Here is a 14309-nt window from a genome sequence, read left to right as displayed (position 1 = left end):
GACGTCAGGGGAGCAGAGGGAGCAGGAAGAGGCAGTGGACTGAAAAATCCTGAAGTTAGATGTACAGAACTCAAAAAGGCCAGCTGAGGGCGTCAGTAAGCTTTCTGTGCAGATGTTTCTTACCTCAGAGCGACTGTATCTCCTGTATTATCACAGTATATGTGATTTCACATTAACCACACACCCACATAGATCATAACGTCCATCTGACGAGGTTATGTGTGACAACAGATTCTCAACAAACGGACAAAATGAGTGATCGTTGCTGTATTTTTTTGAGTTTTTAGAGATTATGAACAAAATCATCCCCATTTAATCAACATACTGAATACATAAGAATTAAATACAGCTGTTACATTCAGCTTTTAATTGCCACATGGGCATTTTTGACAGGATGACCTGCAGTTTGCTAGTCCATTACTCAGATACATTTGTTGTTTTGTTAGAGCAAAATGTTTAAATTATAAAAAGTTCATTATATAGATGGGAAATAAAGCTGTGAAAGCCTGTAGCCTCCGTACGATCCACCCCGTGCTCAATTTACAAATCAAATGTGAACCCACTGATGACATGGAGTTTTGAATGACAGTTTGATTAGAGAATTGACTCCACCCTCACCTTGAGCGCTTGTCTTCCAGGAAAAAATGTGATTAATTTTAGACTTGAAAAGGATAATTTGCTTGTTCAAATATATCTAGCATTTGACTTGTGGGATGTTTCCTTGGAGTGGAGGAGTCCTCTGGGAAGCAGCAGTTGGTCTCTGTCGGGACAGACGTGTCCTCAGGTCAGAAAACCCCGACGTAATGCAAATGAAGGGCTGACGTTATCACAGCCGCCGGCGCTCAGAGTCTGTTCTGTGCCGTGCTGCTGACCGCAGGGTGTACACATGCATCTCTCCAAGGTGAAAGTCTACACAGTCAAATGAACCTGCTGCTGAGTGGACAGAAGCAGGAGGGCAGCGGTGACACAGCAGCGACAGACAGCTGAGCGCGTTAACCTTCATCAAACAGGAGGATCACCGAAACAGGAAAAACAGGAACGCGTCCTGCAGCTTGAACCACCTTAGACTGCACTTTGTTCACGCTCAAGTTCTGCTTTTGTCATGTTTTAGTAATAGCCAGTTGCAGCCCTAATCTCAGTTAGCAGAACTATTATCTTTTTTCGATCAATCCATGATTTTTTTTGTCATTTGTTCTGTTAAATGTCAAAACGAATGACAAATGATAATGATGTCATAAAATTGCTTCCTTAACCAAAAAACCCAAAGTATTAATTTTGTTAATGACATGAACGTAGAAGTTAAGTAAATCTTAGTATCATGACAGTGGAATCACCAAATGTGCTAAATGATAAAACAATCAATTATTGAAATGATTGGCCTGAATGTAAGAAGACCCGCATTAGACAAGAAAACCAGCCTTTTCAGGTCTTTTTGAAGAGCAAATCTTTTTGTTTTTATTTTTTATTTAAAGAAAATTTTATTTCACAAAAATTGCGAAATAAAGCATAAATAAAGAAAGGTAGGGTGATGTACAGCATCTTATGGATAAGTCAAAAACAGTCAAAAAACACTGCAGTGCATTAAAAAGTGCATAAACCAGCAAGCATGCCGTCTAATTGTAGAAAATCTCCAGAAACAGATTATATATATCTATATATACAGTACAGGCCAAAAGTTTGGACACACCTTCTCATTCAATGCGTTTTCTTTATTTTCATGACTATTTACATTGTAGATTCTCACTGAAGGCATCAAAACTATGAATGAACACATGTGGAGTTATGTACTTAACAAAAAAAAAGGTGAAATAACTGAAAACATGTTTTATATTCTAGTTTCTTCAAAATAGCCACCCTTTGCTCTGATTACTGCTTTGCACACTCTTGGCATTCTCTCGATGAGCTTCAAGAGGTAGTCACCTGAAATGGTTTTCACTTCACAGGTGTGCCTTATCAGGGTTAATTAGTGGAATTTCTTGCTTTATCAATGGGGTTGGGACCATCAGTTGTGTTGTGCAGAAGTCAGGTTACTACACAGCCGACAGCCCTATTGGACAACTGTTAAAATTCATATTATGGCAAGAACCAATCAGCTAACTAAAGAAAAACGAGTGGCCATCATTACTTTAAGAAATGAAGTACATAACTCCACATGTGTTCATTCATAGTTTTGATGCCTTCAGTTAGAATCTACAATGTAAATAGTCATGAAAATAAAGAAAACGCATTGAATGAGAAGGTGTGTCCAAACTTTTGGCCTGTGCTGTACATTTGTAAGCAATGAACAAGATTTCAGGCATCAATGGTTATGTTTTGTGTGATGAAACGTTCAACTTGTTTAGTAAAAGAAACAGAAATGGAGGTGAGCAGCCGGCAGCTACACTGGAAACCTCGGAAAACTGGCTGTTGCCCCCAGAAGCTAAATCAAAAACGATAAATCGATAGAAGTAGCCTAACTTGTTTCAGCACTATTCTGTTTCACACCTGATCCGTTTAAGGGCTTCATGCTGATTGGCTGACACAGATCTACCTGAAGCGGGTGTGCGTGAAGGTGCAATGGCCTTAATTGGGTCATGTGTGCAGGAGTGCAGCTGGAACAAAAACCTGCAGGACAGCGGGGCCTTGAGCGCTGGTTTGGGAACCTCTGCCATGAAACGTCATCTTTTCACTGCCAGGCCTAATTAGCTCCACGTCGCCACCTGCTGTTTTGAATGCATAACGAGTCTAGTCTCGAATGTAGTACAGATGTATTTTCCAGAAAAAAGGGCCGATACAGCATAATTAATTAATAGTTAATGTTCCTGTTGATGGACTAATCAATTAATCGATTAATCACTATTTACGATGTTGGACAACAAATATCCTGTTGTCATGCACTCCAGAAACAGCTGACAAGCCGCTCTCTCTGAGTTTCTTGTATTCAGCGGTGATGGTTTCGAGGCCCCGGCGCTCTCCTGCATCAGAAGTAGAGCACTGCGTCACAGATGGCTTCCCATGAACGAGGTCATGCCGGCAGCGGCCATGTGACTGGAAGCGGTAACCGCTGGTTTGGTCGCCATTACCTCACGGCCGTGATGCTCCCCGCCTCCAGCATGAGCGCACCGCCCTGACTATGAACAAGGCCGCATTCTTACTCTGCGTTATATCACAGGGGGGGATGAACGGATGAGAAGCTGGGGCAGGTTTGGCACCGGGAGGGAGGGAGAGAGAGAGAGAAAGAGAGAGAGAACACATGAATAGGAGGGAGGGAAGGAAGGAAGGAGGGAGGGGTCAGGGTGAGAGATGACGGAGAGAAGGGGTGGGCACGCTGAGCCAGTGAGAGCAAAGTGAAATCTCCATTAGTTTGACAGCTGCCTGCCTGCACGCTTCTCTCCCACTGGCTCTCTACCTCTGCTGGTTTTAGTCCCGTCTGTATCTTCTGGCCTCTGCAGACAAGAGTCTTCATGTTCAGGTAGGACACGCGACTTGTTTTATGGTGTTCAAGAGAAAATCTTGACCTGTGTGTGTGTTTTGTACACTCTATCAGAGAGACAAAGCGAAAGCAGAGACAGTGATGAACTGTATTTTCTGCATCTGGTCTGAGTTTGTTTCTTTGTTTAGTGAAGTGTGTGAATGCACATGTTGACTCTTGATAGGGCAGCAGCCTCGCACCAAGAAGTGCAAGTGAGCGTTGAGCTGAAAGTGTAACGGATGCACCTATTGTTATTTTATATGGAGCAATAAACCGCAGTTCAGTCAAGGAAATGGACAGCGAGACCCCTTTTCTTTTACTTGTGTACCTCATTTAGTAACTCGCTGCTTATCACCAACTTTTGTTTAAAGAACACCAAAGGAGTTCTTTATTCAACATTTTTTTTAATGCAATGATCAGCAATGGGTTGTAAAAGTGTGGATATGGTGTTTTGTACTCTCCTAGGACACGGTGTCCTTTGCAACTGATACACACACACACACACACACACACACACACACACACACAGTGTTGGGGTTGGGCAGCTCTCATAATGTCTTTGTTAGTTACATCAGAATACAATAAGGATTATGACCCTGATGTGGTGCACACTTCATTTGGCAGCAACAAAACCTTCAGCTCATAAACCCAGAACAGCCAGAGGGGAGGGGGGAGGGGGCAGGGCGAGGGGCAAGGAGGGGGGGGGGGCACGACTTTCAGGGGGAGGGGAGTCGTTGATGAGCAAGCAACTAGCCTAGATAGAGGACATGTTCTAAAACATCACAAGTGTGCCGCAAACACAAAATAAACATGGCGGACTGTAATTTGGACTGAACTGGGACGGCTGTGATTGGCTGTCTCCGCCGATTCCAGCTCTTCCCACTCAGCTGTCTCCTCTGTTTTGTCCCTTGTCATCTCCTGCGTGCGTGTCCTCCAGCGCCTGACAGTGAAAACTGCTGCGTGAGGACTGACTGGGCACATCGGCCATTTTGTATCACAGACCCGGTTTTACGTGATGTAATGGGACTCTTGAGGCCAGGAAGTGGCACACCAGCACCTCACCTCTGGGCAAAGGTCACCACAGAGGGACAGTGAATAGGCATGCATTACTTTACTGCAGGGTGGTGGCAGTAGTAAATTGATGGCGAAAGGTGTATGTGATGTGGCCTGAAGGCTTTGAATCACCACAGTAACCGTTTAACTGCACAAACAGTGAGGCGGTATCCATTTTAGGGGTAAGGTGCTGCAGCATTTTCCAACCTGGGTTGTGTCAGGGCACGTCATGCTGCACCCTGCACAGAGAAAGAGTGCTCCCCCGTGTTATGTAAGCACCATTTCGCCAGCACCAGGGTGAAATACGTGCATCACTGCGCCACTGCAGTCACAACAGGCCGGTCTGTATCAGAGTGCCTGTCCAGGCTGAGGAAGCCTAGAAATAAACCTCCTAATCCCCTAAAAACATTGTCACCAGGGGCTTCACTGGCACACTTGTAGCCTGCTGAAAAACCTGCCACAGCAGGAACACAGTGGCCTCCTGCCAAGGCTGAACAGGCCAGCCATCCATTTATCTATCCATTCAACTCCCTATCTTAACCATCTATCCATTAGCCTGGCTGCAGCAACAACACATTTAATGATGACTGGTCACAAATCAATATTTTTGATATCAATATTTCTGATGCAAGCTGTGTAGCATGCACACAAGAGACAGTTTCCTCATGTCTAGAGGTGCTGGCTCAGTGCCTTCCCAAAGTTGTCAGGTCCCTTATAAACAGCCAGTTTGTGTTGCCAGTAATCAACTTAAGTCGTCAAAGCACCTCATCCGGGGCTTCTCACTTTCATACTGCAGACAGTAGTTTGTGTAATGTGAAATGCACCGTGTGTCGTTGAATACACGGCAAGAAGAAAGGGAGTCGGTGAGTTTCGCATTTGTAGTGTTTGTCTGCCTATTTCCTCTCACCTAGCTGCTGCTTTCCATTAACCCCCCTGTGTTAAACTGGAGGTGACACAAAGCAGCCAGTCACAATCGTTTCTCTCAGATCCTAAAAAATGCATTTGCTTTGCCACCATGAACACACAAACACTGAGAGGCGGACGGTTTTATAGTCCTTATTTGTCAAGTAAATAGTAAGGTTGTTTTAGGTAAGGGTTTTATTGTTTTGCTCTGGACTGAGTGTACACTTTGTAATGACGCAACTGCAGGAGCGGGAAATAATAAAATCAGTGGCAGTGGTGATGGCGAGTCTTCCTTCACGCACATCTCTCAGCAGAAACTTAATAATTGTGTAAGACAGCTGGACATAACCTCTGTAGCCAGTGAGGGAGTTTAAACGCCAGACGTGGATCCAGTTGTATTTCTTAATCCGTTTAATTTAAACGGAGTCAAATTGTGCTTCTAATTCAATTCATTCAACTTCTGTTAGATTTCCCTCCGGTTGATTTCACCTCCATTTCCATCGGAGCAAATTGAATAGTCTCAATTAAAAGTTCAGAATAACACGTCTGCTGATGATAATGGTGACGTCGATGCAGTGGTGCGTGTTGTCGTCAGTCAGTCGGCCAGTCGGCACCTACTTCCTCTTTCGTCGACTGAGAATTTCCCTGCGGCAGAAACACATTCATGCAGGTCGGTCTCTACGGCCTCTCACAAGAAGCACGTTTAGTTAAACCCCTCTCTTGCACATGCACACATTCACAGTCCTTTGCAAATGCATCGATAAATCTTTAAATCACTCCACTCTAATGACATTTTCATTTGATAATGCACAATGATGAAAGTGCTGCCGACAACATGATGGACATCGTAGAGCGCTTCTCTACGCAAGAGCCAGTTCACTTTAGATGGAGTGGAGTGATCTACAGGTCAGTCAGTTTGTTTAGTGTTAAGTATTAAATCATTTAGCTGTCATACTTGAATATCGACAAATTGAGAAATGGAGATTCAAAGTGCTGAGATTAAAATGTAGTGTTAAAATAATCCCCAGTACATTTTTGTGCAGTGTTATTATTCCTAGTGAATAATTTGCTCCTTGCTGATGATCCTGGACAGATTGTTTAAAATAAAAATACCAAGGCTTACGTTATACATGATTTGACCTCACCTTCATCATTTTTGAAGGTTGACGCAGTGTCAACAAAAAAAGCACAAGGCAAATGCTGCGTTGTTCAAGTTATACATCACTTTTGGATGAGTGATTTGATCCGACAAGGCATTTCATGACAGCACAGTGACGTTTTACCAGCGTCCTGTAACTGCAATGTGACGGCACAGAGATGGACACATTTCTTAAAAGTAAAACTGGAGTTAAATTAAGAATAAGATAAGATATTCCTTTATTAGTCCCACAGTGGGGAAATTTCAAGCATTACAGCAGCAAAGTGGATAGCAAAATATGAAGCATAATTTACATTATAAACAGTATAAACAGATAATAAATAGCAAAAAGCAATATAAACACTATAAACAAGGAATATAGGAAAAAAATAGAAATATGAACAATTTAAACAACAACAAAAAAATAGAAATATGAACAATTTAAACAACAACAAAAAAATAGAAATATGAACAATTTAAACAACAACAAAAAAAAATTGAAATATGAACAATGGTGGTCAGAAGAGCAGGAAAGGTAGGACAGAAGTCTGGAACCTGCAACTTCTGGGTTTTTTTTTTTTTTTTTGCCCTCACTGTTGACTGTAAGGCAGCGCTGCCTCCCAGGCTGTGGTTGTGGTTAGGATGAGGGTGAGGAAGCGCCGCCTGCCAGCGAACCTTCTCAGCAGCAAAGTACCATGGGAGGATACTGTGGTGGAAACCTCCAGGAAAGTTAGATTGCAATCGGGAAATACCGTAATTCATGGCAGTGCCGAAAAATGTATTAAATAATCTGTTGTAATCTGTTGTCTCTTATTACAGTCACTTGAGAAATGCCATTTGTGGAGCTGCTGTACACATAGGTCGTGCTGTTATATTGAATATCAGCACGACTGTGATTTGGTGGTAGGCATGAGGTCACCTTCGGTATAACAGCATTGCCTCCCCTGACTTCGCTTAATTAAACTGTTGTTCATTTGGCTGAGGACCTCCCATTGTTTCACATAAGTAAGTGAAAGTCTATAAAAAGGTGCATCCTGTGACTCTTCCAAAGATCTGCACTCTAATGTTTGGAGATGCTGATGGACAGAGTTTGTTGACAGAATGTGGCAAGTCACACTCAGCGGTGCCCCAGCAACAAGTACTTGCGACAGTCGCACAGATTCGGCAGCTCTTCTCTCCCAAAATAGGAATATTTCTTTGTGGTTTGAGGGTCTGGAGGGCCGTGTGTTTGTCACTCAGCCCTCCAACATCAGAGGTGGCTCTCCGGTGCAGCCTTGTCTATCAGAGCAGCTTCATACAGTAATAAAGTACGAGCTACCCAGTGAGGGGATGAAAGAAATGCAATGCAGAAACCTCCCTTGGCCTTATGACAGGAATGTGTTTTTGTGTTGTCAGTGTGTGTTTGACTTGGGGCGAGGGAGGAGAGCTGCGGGACACGCCTCGTGATATAACACCTTAGAAACTCTGCTGCAGTGTTTCTTAACTCCAGCACAAGAAAAAGACAACATGGGAAGTTAAAGAAGGGAAATTAATGTAAGTTGTAACTTCAGTCTGGTGTGTTTTCTCTTTTTTGGGGGTTTAAGTGTTTATAAAGGCCAAGATTCTGTGTTTTATATGACTAGACCTAACAGGTGTGCAAAACTGTGTGATCAGCCACGTGGCTTCCAACTTTGAACTGTACGTGGTTATGTAGCAATGCAGACGAGTGCTGAAACGTTTGATTGATTAATTTATCGACAGAAAAATTACTTGATTTATTATTTTGATTATTGATCAATCATTTTTCATTTATCATATAAAAACCCAGGATATCTGCTGCTTCCAGCTTCAATTAGAGCACTGAATGCTTAAGTTTGATTACTTTTCTCCAATTTGTACCATTATAAAACTCGAGAATTTGTCATTATTTTTGACACTTTATAGACTAAATGATTAGTCAGTTAGCTGAAAAAAGAAGCATTAGATTAATTAAGTAATGAAAGTAATCATTAATTGCAGCCCAACAAGATCAATAGTGTGCAAGGTCTTTCTTCAAATAACATTGCTTTTGTGTTTTATTTTGGCTTATAATTTTAGATAAGTCTTCAAAATTCAGATGTGTTCCTGTATAGTTCAGGCACTTTGAGGTGTTTTTGATAAAAATTACAACCAAATGGCATATTACGTTGCTTGTGCACCACACTGTGTCTGAGATAAAGACAACCAGAGAGAGTTTTCTACAGCCAGACATCACTGCCTCATAATCCAAGTCTCTTTGTCATGAATTCATTCAGTAATTTATTAGGTAAAGCAAACCTTTACATGTATTCTCATAATACTTTTTTATATTTTTAGATTGGTAATGACAAGGTGAATAGAGAAAGGCAGTAGAGACATGGAAGGATAACTGCAGGATAAGCATTCTTTTTAGCATTTCCAAAGAGGATTAGAAACCAATTCCTCTGGATTTTACGCCACGTGGCAGCCGCGTCCTGTCCTCAGGGTTCCTACGCTGTCTGGAAAAGTAGGAAAAAATATGGAATATGATTTTGATCATTTCCAGGTCTGGATAAATACAGAAAAAGAGGAGAGAGTATGGAAAAACATTTGAGTTTACACACTATTGCTTGTATTTACAGTTTTCTAGAAAGCACAATTCAGAAATTGGCATAATAAGTGAATCATACGAGCAGCATATTTTGATTTTATTCACATTTGGAGCGGCAATCTGAACATGTTTTCCATTGAATGCATGGTGCAGAGCGATTATAACGGTGCAAGTTTTTGAAGAATCAGAAAAACCAAACCGAAGGACCTACATGTTGGAGGAAAGAGCACGTTGCAAACTGAGCGTGATATCACTTGACATCTCCGGCATGGGTGTGGCAACCATCACTTGTCATACAGAAGGGAAAAAGCACTCTGCATCTTCAGCACCCGGTGTCGCATCGCTTTTTTATTCTGCCCCATCAACGTGAGGCATATTTTAACCTGTTCAGTGCAGAGGGAAACTTGAAGTGGTCACCCTCTGCACTGAATGAATTCACAGTTGGCTATGGCATAGACACAGAATGTGACTTGTAACAGTTAAGTAAGTATGTATGTATTTAAGTATGATCATGCATGATAATCGAGATGTCTGGAATATTGAACTGGAAAACATGGAGGAACCCTGTGTCCTGTCCAGCTGCTGAGATGGCTATATCCGGAGAGAGAGAGAGAAAGAGAGAGGGTTTTTAATACAGATATGATGTAAAACACTCTTGCTCTTCCTGATGCAAATCAGCTTATGGCGAAAATGAATGCCGGACGGAGATGGATGCCGTTAGCTTTAATCCCCAGCCGGCTGTGCACCACGCGGCCCGAGTGTCCTTGTAAGGAAAATAACCTTCAAAGCAGCAAATACTGGTTTACATAGATTGATGCTACTTTACATGGGGCTCATTAGTAGTTTAATGACCTGTGGTTCACATGCAAATTGACGGTCAGCTAAATGTTTGGACGTTATGTAACTAAGTAAATGTATGTATAGATCAGTGATGCATTGTGGTGTGTTTTAAAATTAGGCTGTGTTGTGTCGAGGCTGGTTCAGACTGTTGGTTCAGTTTGTTGCCTTGGGAGGCGTTCTCTGCTGTCAGATGCTGTCTGTTCCCACCCCTATCCACACACACACACACACACACACACACACACCGTGAGACAGACCTCAGTACCCCTTGTCTGTTTGAATCTCGTCTTCTCAAACTGTGTGGCACGCACAGCAATGCAACAAGCCCACCCATCACAAACTGAATTACATTTCAACCCCACCGAGTTCACTTTATTATCTGGAATCTCGTGTTAAGGCCAAATATCTCACTCACCCACTGTGGTCTCAACACTTTTTTGCTTTTTTGATTGACTCTAGAGCAGCACGAACAATGATTAATTATTAATAAAAGACACCATGAAATGGCAGTCAATTCAGCCTTGATTTTGTCCATTACCTGTTGAAACAAGACGCAATATGAGGCGGGATCATTCTAAAGTGTAAACCAATATGAAGTCAGTTAAGGAGAGAAACAACGTTTTATTTGATGGGATAGATGGAAGAGCAGGATTGTTTAAAAAACAATTGCGACTGTTTTATTGGTTGAAGTTGTTTTTGAAATTTACGCCGCTATGGCAGAATGGCATTAGCATTTAAGACATTCTGTTTTCCAGGAAATTGAAGTCATGGGTGCTTATTTTATGAGACGAAGCAGAGATGTGTCCTTCTCTTCTTTGTGACCACCAGGAGCAGCGAGAGACGAGGCGCCTCCATCTCTGATTATGTAATGAGAAATGTGCACCAGACCAGAGCTGAGGCCTGGTTAAATTAACTCGGAGGCTGTTTGCGTGTTAGATTTTACTGCTTGACCACTAGAGAGAATAAATTTAAGTGTAAGCAGTCATCCACAAACACAGCTTCCTCCTCAAACCTGTCCGTTTATCCAGCGTTTTGAATTCGTGTAACACAGAAGCTGTTTGCCTCCGAGGTAGCCAGCAAGTCGACCTGACTCTTATTCTCATTGTGCGTGCTCATTCACTGGCCTATTTTTGTGCCGCTTAGAGTCCAAGTACTGCATCACAGTATACCCTCAGCAGAGTAAAAAGGTGGGCTAATGGTCACTCACTGCTACTGTTATCTGCACAAACATTTTATTTATCTTGTGGTTTTAGCAGATGCCAAAATAGCAAACCGGCTTGGGGGACAGTTTGACTTGTTACACACACAAGAGGTCAAATGTTTATACTGGAGAGCACAAACTGTGTTTAGCATTTGATTGAATTGGTTTATTTGGCCACAGCAGATTAAACTCTGTGTCGTTCGGTGTGCGTAGCCACATCTGAGGATCATGTAATCAGATGTGGCTGTTGCATAATAGAGGAGCCTTGCACCAATGGTGTGTGTGCCTTGTGTACCACTAGGTGGCAGTGCAAGGCAATCCCAAGGTGTGGAGTAATTTACAGGAGCAGTGTCTGGGTCATTGTGATGAAGTAACTCAAATAATATCATCTCGCTCTCCAAAAACAATTCAAATTTTCACCATTTTGCTAACCTAAACTCAAAAAATGAAGGCAGCCTAGGCAGCATATGTTGATTATATCCTTAAATTGTGCTCTACATAATAAAAATGTACCTCTGTGGCAGATGTGCCACAATTTCCATGGTTTCCATGGTGTGATTATAATAACAGCGTCTAAGCTCAAGTCACCACACAATAATTCTCACTGTTTTCTCTCAATAAGTAGAAATTGTAGGCTCTTAATCCTCTTAGTGAGCTTGGAGAAATCTCTGTTTGTGTTATCACAATCATAAATATTAATATATTTCAGTGTATTACTTACATGAGGTCAACAATATAGTGCCCAATAAGCACACTAGCTTTTTAGTAAATCTACACACTATCCCTACTAATGGCTTTCATTATGAGTCAAACTGTTATGTCACTAGCAATAAGTGTAGGACATTTTTTCAAGCTTTTTCTCTGAATTTGTGGCTGATTGAGGATACCGTGTACATGGGTATTTATATTTATGTATTTGTACCAATAAAGCGTCTTTTCTATTTCAAATTTCAAATTCATATTCACTATTCACTATATCCAAGGGTAAATAGTTACATTTACTGCCTCTCAAACCCATTCACCTTCACTTTTGTCTCTGATCACATGGTATACATTGTATCTTAACACCTTATCTGTGCCTGTGTCTCCTTCAGGGTGCAGTGTTTAATCTTGAGGAAGAGGAGGAGCGAGGCATAATCATCGCCGAGGACAGCAACGATATCTACATCCTGTCAGGAGAGCAGCACCACGACCAGCTCAGCCCCCCCTCCTCACTGCTCTGCACCGGTGACAACAGCAGTGGGCAGAGCTCCTGGCAGACAGAAAGCTTACCCGTGTCTCTAGCAGGCCACGACTCTTGGGCACAGGTTGGCATGATGGACCCCGAAGACGTCAAGAGCCTGGACAGCAACGAGGGCATGGCCCTGGCCGAAGAGCGCAGCGAAAATAACTCTTCGAATTCGGACATTGTTCATGTTGAGCGCGAGGAGGCTGAACTGCTCGAGGAAGGGGGCGAAGGCGGAGCAGCAGAGGAGCCTGAGCTTCAGGAAAGCATGATGAGCGTTCTAGGCACAGAAAGCGAGCTGGCTGAGCTTAGGGCGGCGTTCAGGGACCAGACTCCACCTAATCCAGTCTCATCCGGGGCCGATTCTACAGCTCCGGCCTCCTTGCTTTCATTAGAGGAGCCAGTTGTAATAGAGACACCTGCAAGCTTGTCGGCAGAGCCGTCTCTCGCCTCCTCAGAACCAGAGCGGCCTCCTGAAGTCCCTGAAGCTGCTGCTCCTTCCACTGAGCCAGAACCTGCAGCACCTCTACCTGTTCCTGCAATAAAGCCGGACCCTGAGCCAGAGACCGTTGCTGCAGCTGCCCCAGCACCTGTCGAGGAGGCCCCTCCGTCCCCGTCCCCAGCCCAGGAGGCCCCAGCGCCGACTCCCACAGCATCAGCAGAGCCAGAAGCCACCTCAGAACCAGCTGCCGAACCAGAACAAGAGCTGGAACCAGTCACAGCACCCTCCCAGTTAGAGGAGCCCCAGCCTGAACCAGAGACCGTGGTAGAGCCAGAGGCCCCACTGGCTGCAACCTCAGCCCCGGAGGCTGTAGAAGCCCCTGTAGAGGCCCCGGCTGAGGAGCCCACAGAGACAGCAGCATCTGAGCCTGTGTCAGAGCTCCCGGTGCTGCTGTATGGAGGCGCTGCCCTGGCAGCCCTAGCTGCTGTAGTGGCGTACGGTGCCCTGACCTACAGGAGGAAGTAGAATAGAGTAGTATTTTTTCCTCAAGGGGAGGGCCTTTCCAAAAGAATGCAACATTACAGGACACTGAGACAGAAATGAGTTCAGTAAATCTGGTTATGATGGGTCTCTCCTGACAAATTGTGTTGGTATCATGATAGTTGGCTGTATTTCTGTTTGCAATGCTTCTGAAGGTTTTGAATCTGTGAAAACACCCCGCCCCCCTCGAGACCCCCAGACCTCTCTTCATCCTCAGGCTTACTGCTGGGATCCTGGGCTGCTTTGCTCCCTGCCTAACTACGTTCACGACAATCCACCAGGTGCAAGCACAGACAAGGGGGAAATAATGTACTCCTTTGTACTCTGTACTCATTTTCATTGTATGTTTTGTTCTGCTTCAGTCTTGCCTTCAATTGTTTGTGACTCTAGACCCTCGACCTCTCAAACTGGAAAGTGTTTTGGACGTGTGTTTTCCCTTTTGCTTGTCTTGGTTCCTGTTGTGTGCTTGTGGTTTGGTGGTTTGTGACATCTGCGCACACATGGAAAGTATATTGACAACGCTCTCTTGGCTGAGGTAACCTTCAAAGCCCACAGTGGCTGTTACACAGTGTGATTTCGGAGCTTCCAATTTTCGCGAGAATGTTCGAAAAAGGAAGTATTTGCATATTGGTTTCCCTTTAACTGTTTTGCTTTTTTTCTGATATGCAAACCTGATGATGGGGAAAGTAAACTGGCAATTTGATTTTAAAACTGTGACAAATTGCAGCACAGTAATGTGACCTTAAAAAGCATATTAGGTTAAATGTATTAATTTCTGCCACTGTAGTACAATTTAGCTCCCATTGTCGACAAATGCTTTTTTCCCCCCCATATGGCACATATGATTTGACTCTTTAAGTGTGCAACATGTTTTATTTCCACTTTTTGCATATTGAAAAAAAAAACACATTAAAGATCTTGCCCAACGA

The 14309-nt window shown here is 43.3% G+C and overlaps 1 protein-coding gene across 5 annotated transcripts in view; it reads left to right on the top strand.

The window, feature by feature from the left end:
- The window catches only part of bcl2l13 (BCL2 like 13), a 25926-nt gene extending 11617 nt beyond the window's left edge, over positions 1-14309 (top strand). For all 5 annotated transcript variants that reach the window (XM_030054480.1, XM_030054482.1, XM_030054483.1 and 2 more), the window contains exon 7: positions 12268-14309. In XM_030054480.1, the coding sequence (XP_029910340.1) occupies positions 12268-13365 (1098 nt within the window). In that variant the 3' untranslated portion in view covers positions 13366-14309. The remainder of the gene's footprint in view (positions 1-12267) is intronic.

Source organism: Myripristis murdjan, chromosome 6 (assembly GCF_902150065.1).
Source record: "Myripristis murdjan chromosome 6, fMyrMur1.1, whole genome shotgun sequence".
Taxonomy (NCBI): domain Eukaryota; kingdom Metazoa; phylum Chordata; class Actinopteri; order Holocentriformes; family Holocentridae; genus Myripristis; species Myripristis murdjan.
The sequence above is the reverse complement of the archived record's forward strand: the minus strand, read 5'-3'. Positions and strand labels throughout refer to the sequence as shown.